The following is a 15,902-nucleotide window of genomic DNA, read 5'->3' on the forward strand; positions in this document are numbered from 1 at the left end:
TAATTATGGAGCCCTCGGGTACCTTGCCGGCAGCTCTGGGCTCCCTGGAACTCTGCTATCGATGTCCTTACAGCACCACGCCAGCGAGGAGCATCCCCAAAAGCCGCTGCTTAGAGGACAAGCCGAGCAGGAGCCATTCCACGCACGCAGCATCCAAACCACTTTTTTACCCCCCCACCTTTCTCCGGCAGGAGCTGCCCGTGCTTATTTCCCTGCGGGAGCCGGCAGCCCCGAGCTGGGGGATGCGGCTCGGGCAGCGGCGCGGGGCCGGGGGATGCGGCCGGAGCGCTCCGGGGCGGCAGCGCGGATGCGGAGATGCCCGGGCAGCAGCGGCCCAGCGCCGCATCCACCGCCGGAGCCTCTCCCGCTGCCTCCCTCCCCGCACCCAGATCCCCCCGGCCGTGCCGCAGCGGCCGCGCCGCCAACTTGGCGGAGCTCATCCCTTTTTTCCCCCCATCTCGGGGAGAGAGGGCAACCACAGCATCCCCCCGCAGCCCTTCTCCGCACCGCGCGCTTACCAGGCGAGCTTGAACCCTTTCATTAGTACAGCCACGATAATCCGCTGCCCGTGTCCTTGTCTGCCCACTGACAGCTCCAGAGGTCCCAGCACATATTGGAGCAGCCCCGGGCGGCGAGCGTCCCGCGGGGAGCGCCGAGCCCCATGCGCCGAGCCGGGGCACGGCCGCCCCCCGCGCCCCCGGAGCCGCGGCGAGGCGCGCAGGGCTCCCCGCAGCAGCGGCAGCAGCGCCGGGGGCTGGGGCTGGGGCTGGGGCTGGGGCTGAGCCGCCCCGCTCCCGCTCTCTGCTGAGCATGTGCAGCAGCGGCGGGACCGCAGCATGCCATGGCACCCGCGGCGGCGCCCGGCCCCGCTCCGCCGGCAGCCCGCAGCCCCTCCCGGCCCCGGGTGTGCGAGGGGAGGCTGGGGCCAGCCCCCGGCCGCGGCAGGGACAGCGCCTGCCACAGCGTTTTGGCCAACCTTGCTCGCTTGCAGGGATGGGGCATCCACAGCTTCTCTGTTCCGGGGTCTCACGCCGCTCACAGTAAAGAGTATTTCCGATTATCCAATCTAACCCTCCTCTCTGTCAGCGTGAAGCCAGCCCCCCTGCACTCCATGCTCCTCACAGTAAATATTTCCTAATATCTAACCTAAGCCTCCTCTCTGTCACTGGGAAGCCATGCCCCCTGCACTCCATGCCCCTCACAGTAAAGAATATTCCCTGCTACCCAATCTAACCCTCCTCTCTGTCACTGTGAAGCCATTCCCCCCTGCCTTGTCACTCTATGCCCCTCACAGTAAATATTTCCTAATATCCAACCCTACTCTCTGTCACTGTAAAGCCATTTCCCCTTGCCCTATCACTCCATGCCCCTCACAGTAAAGAATATTTCTGATTATCCAATCTAACCCTCCTCTCTGTCCCTGGGAAGCCATGCCCCCTGCACTCCATGCCCCTCACAGTAAAGAATATTTCCGATTATCCAATCTAACCCTACTCTCTGTCACTGGGAAGCCATGCCCCCTGCACTCCATGCCCCTCACAGTAAAGAATATTTCTGATTATCCAATCTAAACCTCCTCTCTGCCATGTGCAGCCGTCCCCCCTTGCCCTATCCCTCCATGCCCCTCACAGTGAACGTTTCTGGTTATCTAAACCTCCTCTGCCGTGTGCAGCCGTCCCCCTGCCCTGTCACTCCATGCTCCCACGAAGCCCCTCTCCATCTCCCTTGCAGACTCCCCTCAGCCCTGGCCGTGCCTCCCCACTCGTGCGATCGGTTTCTGGGGCCAGCGAGCACAGAAGGGAGTTTTGAAGGCCCCTCACACGCGTGGGTTGTGTTCCCTTGGCCTTTTTCTGCGGCGGGAGGTGGATTTGCTTTTCTCTCCCAGCACGAGGTCCTCTCCAGGGGGGAGCTGCAGGAAGAGGCAGAGCGAGCCCCAGGGCTCTCCCCCTCGGCCAGTGCTGCAATATTCGGAGCTGATGCTTCAGGGGGGATTTGCCAAAGCACCACTCCAGCTCCCTGGCTATCCCAGAGCAGGGATGAGCTGATTGCTCGGGCCAAAAAAGAGAAATCCACCCCTGCTGACGCTCCAGAAGCTGGGAGGTGTAACCCGAATTTCAGTTTGCACCATTTCTCCTTGTCCTACCACAGCTCCTGACAAGGATCCCCTCGGCAGCTTCCTGAAGGGAAGAGAGTCAGCCCCCCGAGGCTCACCTGAGGGCTGTGGAAACTGATGGAGAACTGAATTTACTAATGGAGAACTGAAATTCCTAATGGAAAATCAAAATTCCTAATGGAAGACTGAATTTCCTAATGGAGAACTGAATTTCCAAATGGAAAACTGAATTTCCTAATGGAAAACCGAAATTCCTAATGGAAAACTGAATCTCCTACCAGAAAACCAAACTTCCTAATGGAAAACTGAATTTCCTAACGGAAAACCAAAATTCCTAATGGAAGGAAGACTGAATTTCCAAATGGAAAAAACTGAGTTTCCTAACGGAAAACCAAAATTCCTAATGGAGAATTGAATTTGCTAATGGAAAACTGAATTTCCTAACAGAAAACCAAACTTCTTAATGGGAAACTGAATTTCCTAACGGAAAACTGCATTTCCTAATGGAAAACCAAATATCCAAATGGAAAACCGAATTTCTTAATGGAAAACCAAAATTCCTAATGGAAGGAAGACTGAATTTCCAAATGGAAAAAACTGAGTTTCCTAACGGAAAACCAAAATTCCTAATGGAGAATTGAATTTGCTAATGGAAAACTGAATTTCCTAATAGAAAACCAAAATTCCTAATGGGAAACTGAATTTCCTAATGGAAAACCGAAATTCCTAATGGAGAGCTGAATCTCCTACCAGAAAACCAAACTTCCTAATGGGAAACTGAATTTCCTAACGTAAAACTGCATTTCCGAATGGAAAACCAAATATCCTAATGGAAAACTGAATTTTTTAATGGAAAACCAAAATTCCCTAATGGAAAACCGAATTTCCTACAGGAAACCAAAATCTTCAGCAGGGCAGGGGCCCAGTGGCTGCTCTGGAGCTGAGCTGGGGGATCCTCTCTGGCAGCTCTGGCCCCTGGGGCAGCAGAGCCGTTGCTGCACCATCTCTTATCAGGGCAGGAGCAGAGCTCTGCCCCCACAGCAGCACCACGGAGCCCCTGCACCCCACACCCACAGGGCACGAAGGGAAAAGTGCCAGATTCTGCATTGCCACCCCCATTTCCTGCCATGCACGTTGATTTTCCCTGGAATTCTTATTTGTCTCACGGGGTCACGCAGCAGGAGGTGGGGAGCGGGGCAGTGTGCCTCAAATCATTTATAATTTCATTATTTATCTGTAAAGTTCTCCAAAAAGCCCAGGGATGGACATCCCCACTCTTATTCCCCACAGCTCTGAAGGGGTTTGGTCCTGGGATAGGAACAGTCTGGATTATAAATCCTGCAGGAATTCAGCAGTTTCAGGGGGGGCAGAGGAAAGAGAGCAGGCAGCTGTGTGGAAATAAAGATTCTACTCTCTTGAAAGGCTTTCCACGGTATTTTGTCAGGTTTTTTTGCACTCACACCCCCATCCCCATGGCTGCAGGCAGTTGTGAGTGGACTGACACGAAAACCTTGATCTGTAAAATCACCACCCTCGTCCTGTTCCCTGCTCAGGGGGTGCTCGGGGCAGTTCCAGAGCTCTGCCCCGGTTTGCAAAGCTCTCAGTGACATTTGTCCGAGGGAACACTGGGGTTCTGCTGCCCACATCCCCTTTGGAAAGTGACAAATGTGGTTCCTTGCTCTCCTACTGTGCCTGGTAACAACATAAATAAACCAGATTTTTTAAAAAAATCTGAGTTAAAAATCTCTAAAAAAAGAGATTTTTATCTGGTTCTCCCGAACCCCGAAGAGCAGCAAAGTTCCAGTTCTGAATTCAGCAGAAAGTCACTTTTGGAGGGCTTGGATGATTCCAGGACAGATGAAAACAGCATCGTGGGCTGAAGTTTGAGAAACAGGGCGAGTAACACTGGAATGGGGAGCTCTGCAGGAGAGCCCCAAGGCAGGGGGGGACATCCCAAATCCCAACAACTTTGCAGTGCATCTTTTGTTTCTTTCTAGACAAAAAGCACTCGTTTAACCACAAAGTCAGGCACAGACCTTTCCCCACGACGAACAGCATGGAAAACACACCTTCACATCTCACCCCTCATAATCCCAGGCTCAGCCCTTCTCAGGTCCCACCTACAGCAGCTTGGGCCGGGCTTTGGGCTGGGCTTTGGGCTGGGCTTTGCTCCAGGAGCAGCTCTGGGACTGCGGCCTGCAGGTTTGTCAAGGAGGGAGGCACATCACAAACGCTGTAAAATGGGTCAGGAGACCTGCAAGCTTGGCAAATCTAGGACAGCCTAATGCTGCAGAGTCACATGTTTGGGAATCAAAGCTCAGGCAAGAAAGGTATTAAGAGATAAGCAGTCATGCACTTTTCCTTTTCCTTTTTTTTTTTTTTTTTTACCCAAATAATGTGAGGGGTGGGGAAATTATCAAAGGAAGGAGATGACTGGGAAGGTGTTTGTTTAAATGTCTGGCTGGCCACCTCTGGCCAAAAAATCCTCCCAGCAGGAGCCCTGGAGGGCCTGTGGGCCACCCCCACTCAGGTATTCCCAACCCCAACCCCAAATTCTGGCTGACCCAGCTGTGCCAGAATGGACAAAGCCTTCACTTTCCCCCCATCCTCTGCACTCAACTATTCCAGTGGGGAAAAAGAAAAAAAAAAAAAAAAAGAAGATATTAAAATTGAAATAAGGCAAGGCAAAAGCAGCTGTGGGTATCAGGAGGGATGGGCTGTGCACAGCCACCTCCTCAGAGCTAAGAATACCTATCAGTCACATGCAAAATGAATTCCAGGTTAATTATCTACCTACTCCATCCCACTGAAGGGGAAAATGGAAAAAAACCACTCAGAGCTGTGGCTGGAGGGGTCCAAAGCCATTCCTGGCCCTTGTTTTGGAAAGGGAAGCCAAGTAAATCCCTGCTGTGTGCAACTGCAGGTTGTAATTCTGAAAATGGTTGTACAAAGCATCACTGATACATTGTCCTCATCTGCATCAATGTCAATTGAAGTGGCAAATATCTCTCATGATCATGTTTTGCATTCAAAAGAGCTTTCCCAAGGCATTGGTATTTGGGTAAAAATTCTTTTTTCCATACGAAACATTAAAAATAGGCATAAAAGGGTAAACACTGGGTTTCCTTAGAGTTTGTTTTGATGTTTTGTGAAAATAAACATAATAGCTGAGCTGAACAGCAGCTCTGAAAGATGTGCAGGTGCCCTCACAGAGCCATAAATACATATTTTCACCATTTTCACCCTTCCTACAGGATGTTAGACCAAAGGTTCATTTTCCCCTCCAGCCACAAAGGCTGTAAATCCAATGATTTTATCAGAATGCCATTTGGATTATTGGGGGTGGAAATCTCTTTTTTTTTTTTTAATTGGATGCATCATTTGCTCAGCAATAAATAATAATAAAACGAGTTCATGTGGTTGTGTTGTCCTGCCTCACCCTTGTCCTTTCTCCCAGGAAAAAAATTCTCATAAAGTTCAAAAAGAATTAAGATAATTTGGATCCTGGCCTGATGCCAGTAACATTTGGAGTATTCCTGGTCCAGATGAAGAATTCCATTAATAAAACCTCCCCTGGGGCTCCTGGCTGCTTCCAGCACCAGTCAGGAGGAGGAAGTCAAGCAGCAGCGCACACACAAACACTAAAAACAGCAACAAAGCCAAAACCAGGCAGAACTTTCTCAAACTGGAGGAAAACTTGGGAGATCAGGAGCAGCAGGAAAAAAAAAAAGGGAGTCAGATAAAAAGACCGGATGTTTTCCTGACCCGTGAGTACAAACTGGATTTTAAATCTGGGCTGGAATACACAAAACCAGAGTTTTGGTTTTTTTTTTCATGGCCTCCTGCTTGGATGAAAGAAATCCTGCTGGTGCTGGCCAGATGAACCAGGGCTGGACATGGCCATGCAGAGGCAGGGACATCTGCACCAAGGGACAGGCAGGCAGGAACTGGGGGAAAAAAAGGCAATTTTTGCACAGGATACTGCCACGGCCCCAGGCAGGGCCTGGGGGGAAGCTGGGAGCACAGAGGCAACCACAGAAAGTACAAGTTGAATGTTTGGCACTGTTTTATTCACACACAGCTGGTTTGTCCTTCTCCCCTCACTTCTCCAAGCAATCCCAGCCCAGTGCTACCTGCTGAAAGCCAGGAATCAGCTCTCAAAACCTCTGTGATGCCTTCACTCAGCACCCCTTCCAGCTCAGGACAGGACACATTTCCCCCAGGGTGGTACAAGCAAATCAGCTGGAATATCTCTCACAGCATCCGAAACTCCAGAGGATTCCCACGTGTGTGTCTGCAGGGCAGAGAAGCAGAACCTCGCGGTGCCAGGCGAAAGGAGCTCACTGATTTTACAATCCCCATTTCGCCTGGGGAGTGACCCCTGCTTTCTCATTGACCTGATTTCCCCCTCTTCTCCAAGAGTTTAATCTGCTTTTCCCTGGCACTCAGCAAGGGGAGTGGATGGAGCAATGCAGGGGTTTCACTTTTGGCAGGCTGGAGGTGACACAGCCCCGTGTCCCTGTCCCACAGCAGCTCTCCAAGGCCACCAACAGCTCAGAAAAGCCCAAGACGAGGATGAATAATGGATTAAAATCGAATTTTTCCCCTTTTTTGGGGGGGCACACCATTCTCTGGCATGGCAGGAAATGCCAGTTCTTGAGACAGCTGGTGTGGTATTTGTTGGGTTTCAGGACAAAGGAGGAATTGAGAATTTCACTTTGTGTTCTTAGAAGGCTGATTCATTATGATACGATAATATTATATTATATTATATTATATTATATTATATTATATTATATTATATTATATTATATTATATTATATTATATTAATGCTATACTCAAACTATACTAAAGAATAGAGAAAAGATACAGACAGAAAGTGACAAAGAATGATCATGAAAACTCGGGACTCCCTCTTCTAAAGTCTCAACACATCTGGCTGTGATTGGTTATTGAGTCAAAACAATTCACATGAAACCAAAGAAACAATCACCTGTTGATAAACAATCTCCAACCACATTCCAAGGCAGCAAAACACAGGAGAAGCAAATCAGATCATTATTGTTTTCATTTTCCTCTGAGGCTTCTCAGCTTCCCAGCAGAGAAATCCTGGGCCAAGGGATTTTTCAGCAAATATGACGGTGACAAGCCTGGGAGGTGCCTCAGCAGAAAAGGAAGGGTGACACAATGGAGAGGTGGGTGACACCAATGGAGTGGTGACACAGTGGAGAGCGGCTGTGCCAGAGCATCGCAGCCCGTGGCCACTGCTGGAGCATTCCAACATGGGGAAACAAATCTTTTCAACCTCCTCAGAAATTCCTCCAGACTGAGCTCAGCAGAAATTGAGCAAAATTAACAACATCCCCTTAATGCTCCAAGCTCCTCACAGGGGTAACTGGCTCAAAGTCACCAAAGACAACAGAATTTTGGGGTTTTAACTAAAGAATTGGGGACTAAATATCTGCAATCGCCAAGGTTAAGTTCAAATAAACCTGTGCACATTCCAGGAATGTCTACATAACCAATTCCCAGTTGTATCTGTTTTAGAAGGTTCAAACTCAACTCAGTTTTCCGTTGCTCCAAAAAGATAATTAGATTTTTTGTCAGTACCTTCACGCTAAGATGGTGCTCTAACAATGTAGGTCACATTTCCCTTTAATTAAAACCAAAGCCTACAAAAAACAGGTACAGAGAAAAACAATTTTCAAGTGACTCTGTTGTTCCTGTCATGAAAAACGTCTGTTTTTCAAGCCAGAGATAAAACTGAGTTCCCCAAAATGCCACCACAACTCTAACTGAAATGCCACAGACCCTTCAGCACCCTCAATGATTATTTTTTTTCCAAGCCCTACAGCTTGAAGAGGGTTTGCAGCAGTTGAGGTTTCAGCAAATACGAGAACGAGGACGAGTTCACCTTTAAAAAGCAACATTTATCCAGAAGCACATCACACAATTTATTGATCAACACTCAAAAAACTCAAAAGCTGCATCAAGGAGCAACCCAGCCCTGGGGTAGAACCTTCCCCAGCATCATCCAGGCTTCTGGGAAGTGGGATTGAAAAGGATAGAGTGCTACAGCTGGAATAAAAGTGACAGGGAAAGCTCAGCTCGGATTCTAGCTGAGACACAAGCCCTGCAAGGAGTGCCCAGCACCCCTGTTTGACCATGAGATCAGTGCGGGGTTTAACCAGGGAATTCTACACCCACGAAGGAGTTTCTCCCTGGAATCCAGCCAGAGCAGCCTCAAAAGCAGAGATTTTTAACCGTTAATGCCCTTCCCCAGTCCCTGCAAGCCACGGCTCTCTCCAGCCACGCTGAACTTCACCCCTTGTGAGACACAGCCCCAAACACGTTCTGCAGACACATCCCCTGCACTTTGACCCTGCTCGGATCCCAAGGAGAGTCCTTTCGGTGGCCAGGAGAATAAACCTTGGCTCTAAAGGCTCCCAGTGGTGCCAGCCTGGTGCTCCCCAGGCCTCCCAGCCATTCCCACCTCTCAAACCCATCCAGTTCCACCCCCAGATTGCCAGGCTGCCAGCCCACAGGAAAGCAGAAGCCACAGCCCTGTGAAAGCAAGGCACAGGCAACAGAGAAGCCTCACAGAAAAGGGTGGATGCATCCATAAGCTCGAATTACTTTCTCGCTTTTGACACTCCCCCGACATCCTTTCCAAAAAAAAAAAAAAAAAAATAACATTAAAGAGGCTGCCAGAAGGAATGTCTCCTCACACAACCGTCCCTGGGAGTGGAAAGCTGCCCCTAAAGCACCATCTAGTGTCACTCCCTCATTCAGCAGCATCCCTGCTCCCACCTCAGATGCCACGGAGGGACCAAAAGGCCCCAAATTCCCTCCCTCCCACCCCCACCCTCTGCCTCCAGCACCAGCACTGCAGCATTTCCTCCAGCCTCACGACTGTGACATCCTCCCAGGGCTCCAACCCCATCCTCAGCCCAGCAGCAGGGTCCAGAGTGGTTCACTGGCTGTCCCAGCAGCAGGGAGGGTGGGAGAGGGGCAGGAGAAAGGTGGAGAGACAGAGAAAGAAGGTGCCAAGCGAAACCACTTACGCACAGTGAGGCCGGCAGCATTTCCATCCTACCTTTGCTGTCGCCATATCAGACGTCTCCATGCTTTCTGCTTGGCCTAGCAGTGGACAAGAGCAGCAGGGAAAAAGGGAGTGAGGGAGGGGAGAGAAAGGGAAAGTCAAAAGAGGATGAAGAACAACAGGCAAACAACCTGACAGGAGGGTGAGAACAGTGAAAGTCGCTTAGGGGTTAGTGCCAAGATTCTGCCCCCCAGAGAAGGGCAGGAAAAGCATCTCAAGCGGATGGCCCCAGGTTAGGAACTTGTTTGGAGCCTGGCACAAGACCTGAGTCACTGCCATGCCCCAAACTCCTCCCCCCTGCCACCACCCAAAGGTCGAGCAGGATGCTGAGGGACAGAGAGGACCCTGCTCCTCCTGCTGCTGCTGCTCCCAGCTCCCAGGCTGAGCTCCTGCAGGGAGCTGGGGAAAACCCAGCTTCTGGTAACCAGGGAACAACCCAGCTCCCAGTGAGCCAGGGGAACAACCCAGCTCCCAGTGAGCCAGGGAACAACCCAGCTCCCAGTGAGCCAGGGAACAACCCAGCTCCCAGTGAGCCAGGGGAACAACCCAGCCTGCAGGGAGAAGGGAACAACCCAGCTCCCGGTGAGCAGGGAACAACCCAGCTCCCAGTGAGCCAGGGGAACAACCCAGCTCCCAGTGAGCCAGGGGAACAACCCAGCTCCCAATGAGCCAGGGGAACAACCCAGCTCCCAGTGAGCCAGGGAACAACCCAGCTCCCAGTGAGCCAGGGGAACAACCCAGCTCCCAGTGAGCAGGGAACAATTCAGCCTGCACTGAGCAGGGAACAACCCAGCCTGCAGGGAGAAAGGAACAACCCAGCTCCCAGTGAGCCAGGGAACAACCCAGCACTGAGCAGGGGAAGAGCTCAGCCTGCAGTGAGCAGGAATAACCCAGCCTGCAGAGAGAAGGGAACACCCAGCTTCCAGTGAGCAGGGAACAAAACCCAGCTTCCAGTGAACAGGGGAAGAACCCAGCCTGCAGAGAGAAGGGAACACCCAGCTTCCAGTGAACAGGGGAAGAACCCAGCCTGCAGAGAGAAGGGAACACCCAGCTTCCAGTGAGCAGGGGAAGAACCCAGCCTGCAGGGAGCTGGAGCCCAGCCTGCAGTGACCCAGGGGAAGAACCCAGCCTGCACTGAGCAGGGAACAGCCCAGCCTGCAGCCAGCTGGGGAAGAACCCAGCCTGCACTGAGCGGGGAACAACCCAGCCTGCAGCCAGCTGCTCATCCTCCCTCTCTGCGAGAAGGGAGAGTCACACACCCCACCCACCCACCCACCCCGAGTGGGCATTTCAGGAGTCAGGACAGGAAGAAAGCAGGTGGGTTCTGGGCAGTGCACAGGTACAGGAGGAGTGCTCAGACACGAGGAGGATGGATGTGGGGAGGGAAGAGAAGAGTGAGGGGGGACAGGCAGGCAGGTGAAGCGGCGATGGTGCAGAGCAGCCATACCAGAGACCACGCACGGGCACGCTGCGAGGCGCGGAGCGGAACGCGGGCTGCAGGCTGCCCAGCTGCATCCCCCTGAGCACACTCACCTCACAGAACACTCTCAAACGATTGGGCCTGACCTAGTAACTCTTTGGTGCACGCTGAGCTCGGGCTGGAGGCACCAAAGCCCCGGGAAAGGTGCGCTCGGTGCCAGCATCAAGAGGCATCCGTAGCTGCGTGGCCCTGCCCGGATTGGCGGAGCACGGTGACTTCATGCCGCCCCATTCATCCCCCAGCTTCTCCCTGCCGGTCCTCCTGGCCTGCTTTGCTCCAGGAAATCAGCCTGGAGCCCGTGAGCAGCTCAGGCAGCCCAGGCAGGCCGCTCGCAGCTCCCCTGAGCGCCCTGGCAGCGGGCAGGCAGAGCAGAGGGAAAACGCTGCGGAGCTCAGGCAAATCAAAGCCTCTGAGGGCGAGAGCATCACTGCTTGAAAGTGCTTATTCATCCTCAGGCACGCGGCAGGAGCACGCAGAGACCCGCAAACGGATTTATGGCAGGGCTGGAACACTCTGAGGGGTTTGAACACACCGAAAGGCAGCTCAGCCTCTGCAAAACCACAGCGCTGCTGCCGCCCTGGGCACAGGCACTGTCACACCCCAGGGAGCAGACCCACGGGGGTTTGGTACATTCAATATTTAACTTACAGCTCTGGCAGACCCACAGGCACTGTCACACACTGTCATGCCCCAGGGAGCAGACCCACGGGGATTTGGTATATTCAATATTTAACTTACAGCCCTGGCAGACCCATGGGGGTTTATTATATTCAATATTTTACAGCCCTGGTAGACCCCCGGGGGTTTGGTATATTCAGTATTTTACAGCCATGGCAGACCCACGAGGGTTTGGTATATTCAATATTTAACTTACAGCTCTAGCAGACCCACGGGGGTTTGGTATATTCAATAGCTGACAGCCCTGGCAGACCCATGGGGGTTTAGTACATTCAGTATTTTACAGCTGTGGCAGCTCCACAGGGGTTTATTATATTCAGTGTTTTACAGCCCTGGCAGATCCACGAGTGTTTGGTATATTCAATATTTTACAATCCTGGTAGACCCCCAGGGGTTTGGTACATTCAATGTTTTCCAGCTGTGGCAGACCCATGGGGGTTTAATAAATTCCCTATTTACAGCCCGGGCAGACCCAGGGGGGGTTGGAATATTCAATATTTATCTTACAGCCCTGGCAGACCCACAGGGGTCCGGTTTATTCAATATTTAACTTACAGCCCTGGCAGACCCACGGGGGTTTGGTATATTCAATATTTATCTTACAGCCTGGGCAGACCCATGGGGGGGTTGGTATATTCAATATTTATCTTACAGCCCTGGCAGACCCACGGGGGGGTTGGTATATTCAATATTTATCTTACAGCCCTGGCAGACCCACAGGGGTCCGGTTTATTCAATATTTAACTTACAGCCCGGGCAGACCCAGGGGGGTTTGGTATATTCAATATTTATCTTACAGCCCTGGCAGACCCACGGGGGTTTGGTATATTCAATATTTTACATCAGCCCGTGCTGGAGGACAGTGGCACAGATGTCACCGTCCTGCAGAGGGTGCAGCAGGCTGGGGACAGGCAGGAACCTTCAGCACCAAGGCGCCCCTAGGAAGGGCCATCAGGACACAGAAATGTGGATTTTGCCCCCTGTTTGTGCTGCAGTGCGTTCATGCATGCTTGCACAAACCCACGCTGGCTCACTGCTCCTTTGTGCCCAGAATACACAAATCCCCTGGGAGAGAGGAGCTTTGGATGGGGAACCGGGAAGGAATCCTTCCCTGGCTGGGGCTGCCCCATCCCTGGCAGTGCCCAAGGCTGGCTTGGACCGGGCTTGGAGCAGCCTGGGATGGTGGAAGGTGTCCCTGCCATGGGACTGGATGGGTCCCTTCCATCCCAAACCATTCTATGATTCCATGAAATACAGCCTTATCAGGCACACAAAGCCCCTCTTCTGAACACTTATTTCAGCCTCCTAAGGCATCCAGTGCAGACACAGAGATCCACAAAGAGCAAATCCACACCCTCTGCTCCCCAGTCCCTCTTTCATGAAGCCACTGATGCCCCTTGATGACATTTCTTCTTCTGTGATTTCCTCCAAGTTCCCAGCAGCGTGGGAAGGGGGAAAAAAAGCACAACAGCTTCATGAAGGACTTTCAGCAAACCCTGAGCTGAAGAGTCATCATTTTGCAATTCAGAAAAAGCCGAATTTCCACATTTCAGCCTCTTTGCAGCAGAGGCTCCCTGTGGCTGCAGCAGCTCCTGAACTTAAAAGCAAACAGGAAACATCTCCTGAGGAAGTGCAGCGTTAGGAAGGGAACAGCCCACTGTGAAATGCCTGAGCTCCGGGTAGGAATTCCAGGCTCTATAAATAGCCACAGCCACGGTCCTGTTAGCCCGGGCTTCGAGCTCCTCATTGCCTCCGAAAGGATTCCTTAACAATTCCAGAACACTGCTTTTTGTCAGCATTACCCTTCCAACAGCCACAACTCACAGCCAGCAGGGCATCCTCTGCATGGCTCCACATTCCCAGAGCAGCCTCACCTCTCAAAGACTCCCGGGGACCAAAAAATTCCCTTCTTCAAGTGCAAACAAAGGGCTGAGGAGGCTCAGACAGATTAATTTGCCAGGAAAGGTGCGTGACCTGCAGGCAGAGAATTCAGCGTGCTGCCTTCGAGGCACCACTTCGGCCATATGGCAAAAAAGGAAAAGGCTGCGGGAGTTAGGGAAGCACCAAAAAACCCCTCTGTGGGTCTGTGAGATGCATGCACAACAAAACCTGTTAGCGACAGAACCAGTGGGAGGGGAAATTAGAAACAAATCAGGAAATGTTACGGGGAGAGAGGAAGAAGTGCTACAGAGAATGCCAGAGTGTAAGGAGGAGAGAGTTTGATTGCTATGCACCTTGGTTACAGGTGTACAGATCCCCAGGAACATGTGGCAGGTGGGCACAGTCCCGAGTCCTTCCCGAAGTCAGCAGCGATCTGCAGCGCTGCAGATGCCATCACAGCATCTGCCAGCTAGGGCACACCTCCATTTCCCTGGGAAAAAAACCTCTGCAGGGGCTCCCTCTGTGCTGCAGCAGCTGGGAAGTCACATGAGGCTTCATTTCCAGCAAAAAAAAATGTGCATTTCTCTCTCTGTAGGCATGATGGGAGCTGTAGTTCCGTGGCCAGGGCTCCGAGTGCCTGAGAGCCATTTCTGGGCTGCGGCTGCAGCCTCTGCCCTGGAGCTCCTGGGAGGGAGAGCAAAGTGGAGCAGCAGCACAACACCTTCTTGGTGATTCCTATTTGGAATATTCCTACCTTTGGCTGATTCCTACTTGGAACCAGAGAGTGGAGAAAAACAGCCCTCCATCAAAAGGGGAAAAATTCCCCAGAGAGAGCTGGGAACAGGAAGAATATTTGTGTCAGGAGAATGAGGGGAGCACCAGGAAGGTAGAGAGGCTGGGATGATTCAGGCTGTAACTGCTGCTTTCTTGAGCAATATTAGAATTTAAAAATCCTGCTTTCACGCTGTATTTTGGCTCTTTGCCTCCCCTCATTGTCCTGCCTGTTTGAACTCAACCTTCCTTTTGCCTGAGGTGGTGCAAGAACCTCTCCCAGCCCGGGAAAGGCTCAGTCACTCTGCAAAGCTGGGCAACAGAGAACTCTGTGACTCATGGCACACCTCAGAGAGAAATCCCCCTTCTCCTTTTCTGGTCAATTCAAAGGAAAGTCATTTCCTAATTTTTGCCTTCCCTGCAAGAATGTGCAGCCACTGTGAGCAGGCAGCAAGAGGTCACCAGCCTGGGCTCAAATCTTGGGGCCAGATTGGTTTTGCTCTTAGAGACAAGGAGATCCTGAATTATCTCAGAGCCTGAAATAATTCCCATCACAGCACAGCCCAACACCTGACCAGGAGAAGATTTCCACTCAGCATCATGCTGAACATGCAGACTCCCCAAATCAGAGTGCTTTCAAATACCTAAATAAAGCCTTCAGACCTGTTGGAACTGAAATCTTTCCAGTCCATCAAGCAAAATCTTTACATGCAGTCCAACAGCCTGGAGTCCCTGGGCTGGCCCTGCCTGAGGGATCATCCATGGAGACACTAGAGAAACCAAACCTTCTGTTCCCATCTGGATCTGGGGGGCAGCTCAAGCAATATCCTATAAAAAATTAACCTCCAGTTTCAGATAAAGCAGTGAAGAACGCACACTACGATATTGTTTTGGCTTTCAGAATAAATGCCATCAGAGGGATGACTGCAGAGGAGGAGAAGGATCCTGAATCCTTCATTTCTGAAACCTGAGACAGAAGAAAGCGGCGAAGGACCACAACTTGAGGCTGCAGAGAGGCATTTCAGAGCAGCACTGAAAGCCTCCCCCAGCCCCTTCAGGGGCTCTCCCAGTGACAGTGGCAACACCAACAGGGCAGAACAAAGGCTGGCAGCAGGAACAGAGGGCAGAGGATGCCCCTAACCCACAGAGCCCCCCTCCCTTGGGGAGCCCAGCATCAGCCCTGGTTTCTCAGGGCACTGATGGGCGGCGGGTGCTGCACAAAGCCCGAACTCACGTAAAGAAGTCTAAGCCTGGAGCAAAGATCCTTTTCCAGAGTAAATAAATCATGAACTCTTACAGAGCTGGAAGCTTTGCCAGACCCCCAAACAGGCCCATCTTCCCATGGGAATGGCGTTGAAACAGCAGGAAGGGGTTCAGCAGAGCCAGCACTCAGCAGCCAAAGGTTTGGGGCAGGGCTCCTCGAGGGAAAGGAAAGCAGGCAGCAGGGAGAGCTGAGGAGAAGTATTTGGTCAAAGTTGGAGGAGAAGAGGGGAAACAAGCAGAGGGGCTCAAGGCCAGAGCTGGGCTGGTGCCATCCCAGCGGCTGACCTTGTTCCACGCACACCAGCACCTTCTCACCGAGATGCACAACAAACGCTCTGCACAGGCCAGGGAGGGTGGAGGGGAAGGCAAAGAAGCAGAAGAAGAAAGGCAGAGGACAGCGAGCACTCACACGGTTACAGTCATCGGCAGGAAGGGGGGATCTGTCCCAGGCCGGCTCCCAGCAGCCTGAGGGAGCCTCCCTGCAGCAGCAGGGGAGGAAACACCGCTGGAGTCAAAGAGGATAAAATCCCAGCTGGGTTACACACGCACAGTGGGGCAGGGGGAAAAGCAGCACAGAGCCGTGACCTCGGAGTCCAGCGAGGAAGGATGCAG

General features: G+C 52.0%; 1 protein-coding gene across 17 annotated transcripts in view; it reads right to left on the reverse strand.

Annotated features, from left to right (window-relative positions):
* Window positions 1-15,902, reverse strand: part of GRAMD1B (GRAM domain containing 1B) — a 152,893-nt gene that overhangs the window by 74,723 nt on the left and 62,268 nt on the right. The window contains exon 1 of one of the 17 annotated variants that reach the window (XM_038161300.1): window positions 13,610-15,402. The exons of 11 other annotated variants lie outside the window; for them this stretch is intronic. Coding sequence is in view for 4 of the 6 variants with exons in the window: in XM_038161293.1 (XP_038017221.1) it covers window positions 519-838 (320 nt within the window). In the remaining 2 variants the exon portion in view is untranslated. 5 more of the 17 variants (XM_038161297.1, XM_038161298.1, XM_038161293.1 and 2 more) reach the window with 5 other exon arrangements.

This window comes from Motacilla alba, chromosome 24, assembly GCF_015832195.1.
Source record: "Motacilla alba alba isolate MOTALB_02 chromosome 24, Motacilla_alba_V1.0_pri, whole genome shotgun sequence".
Lineage (NCBI taxonomy): Eukaryota > Metazoa > Chordata > Aves > Passeriformes > Motacillidae > Motacilla > Motacilla alba.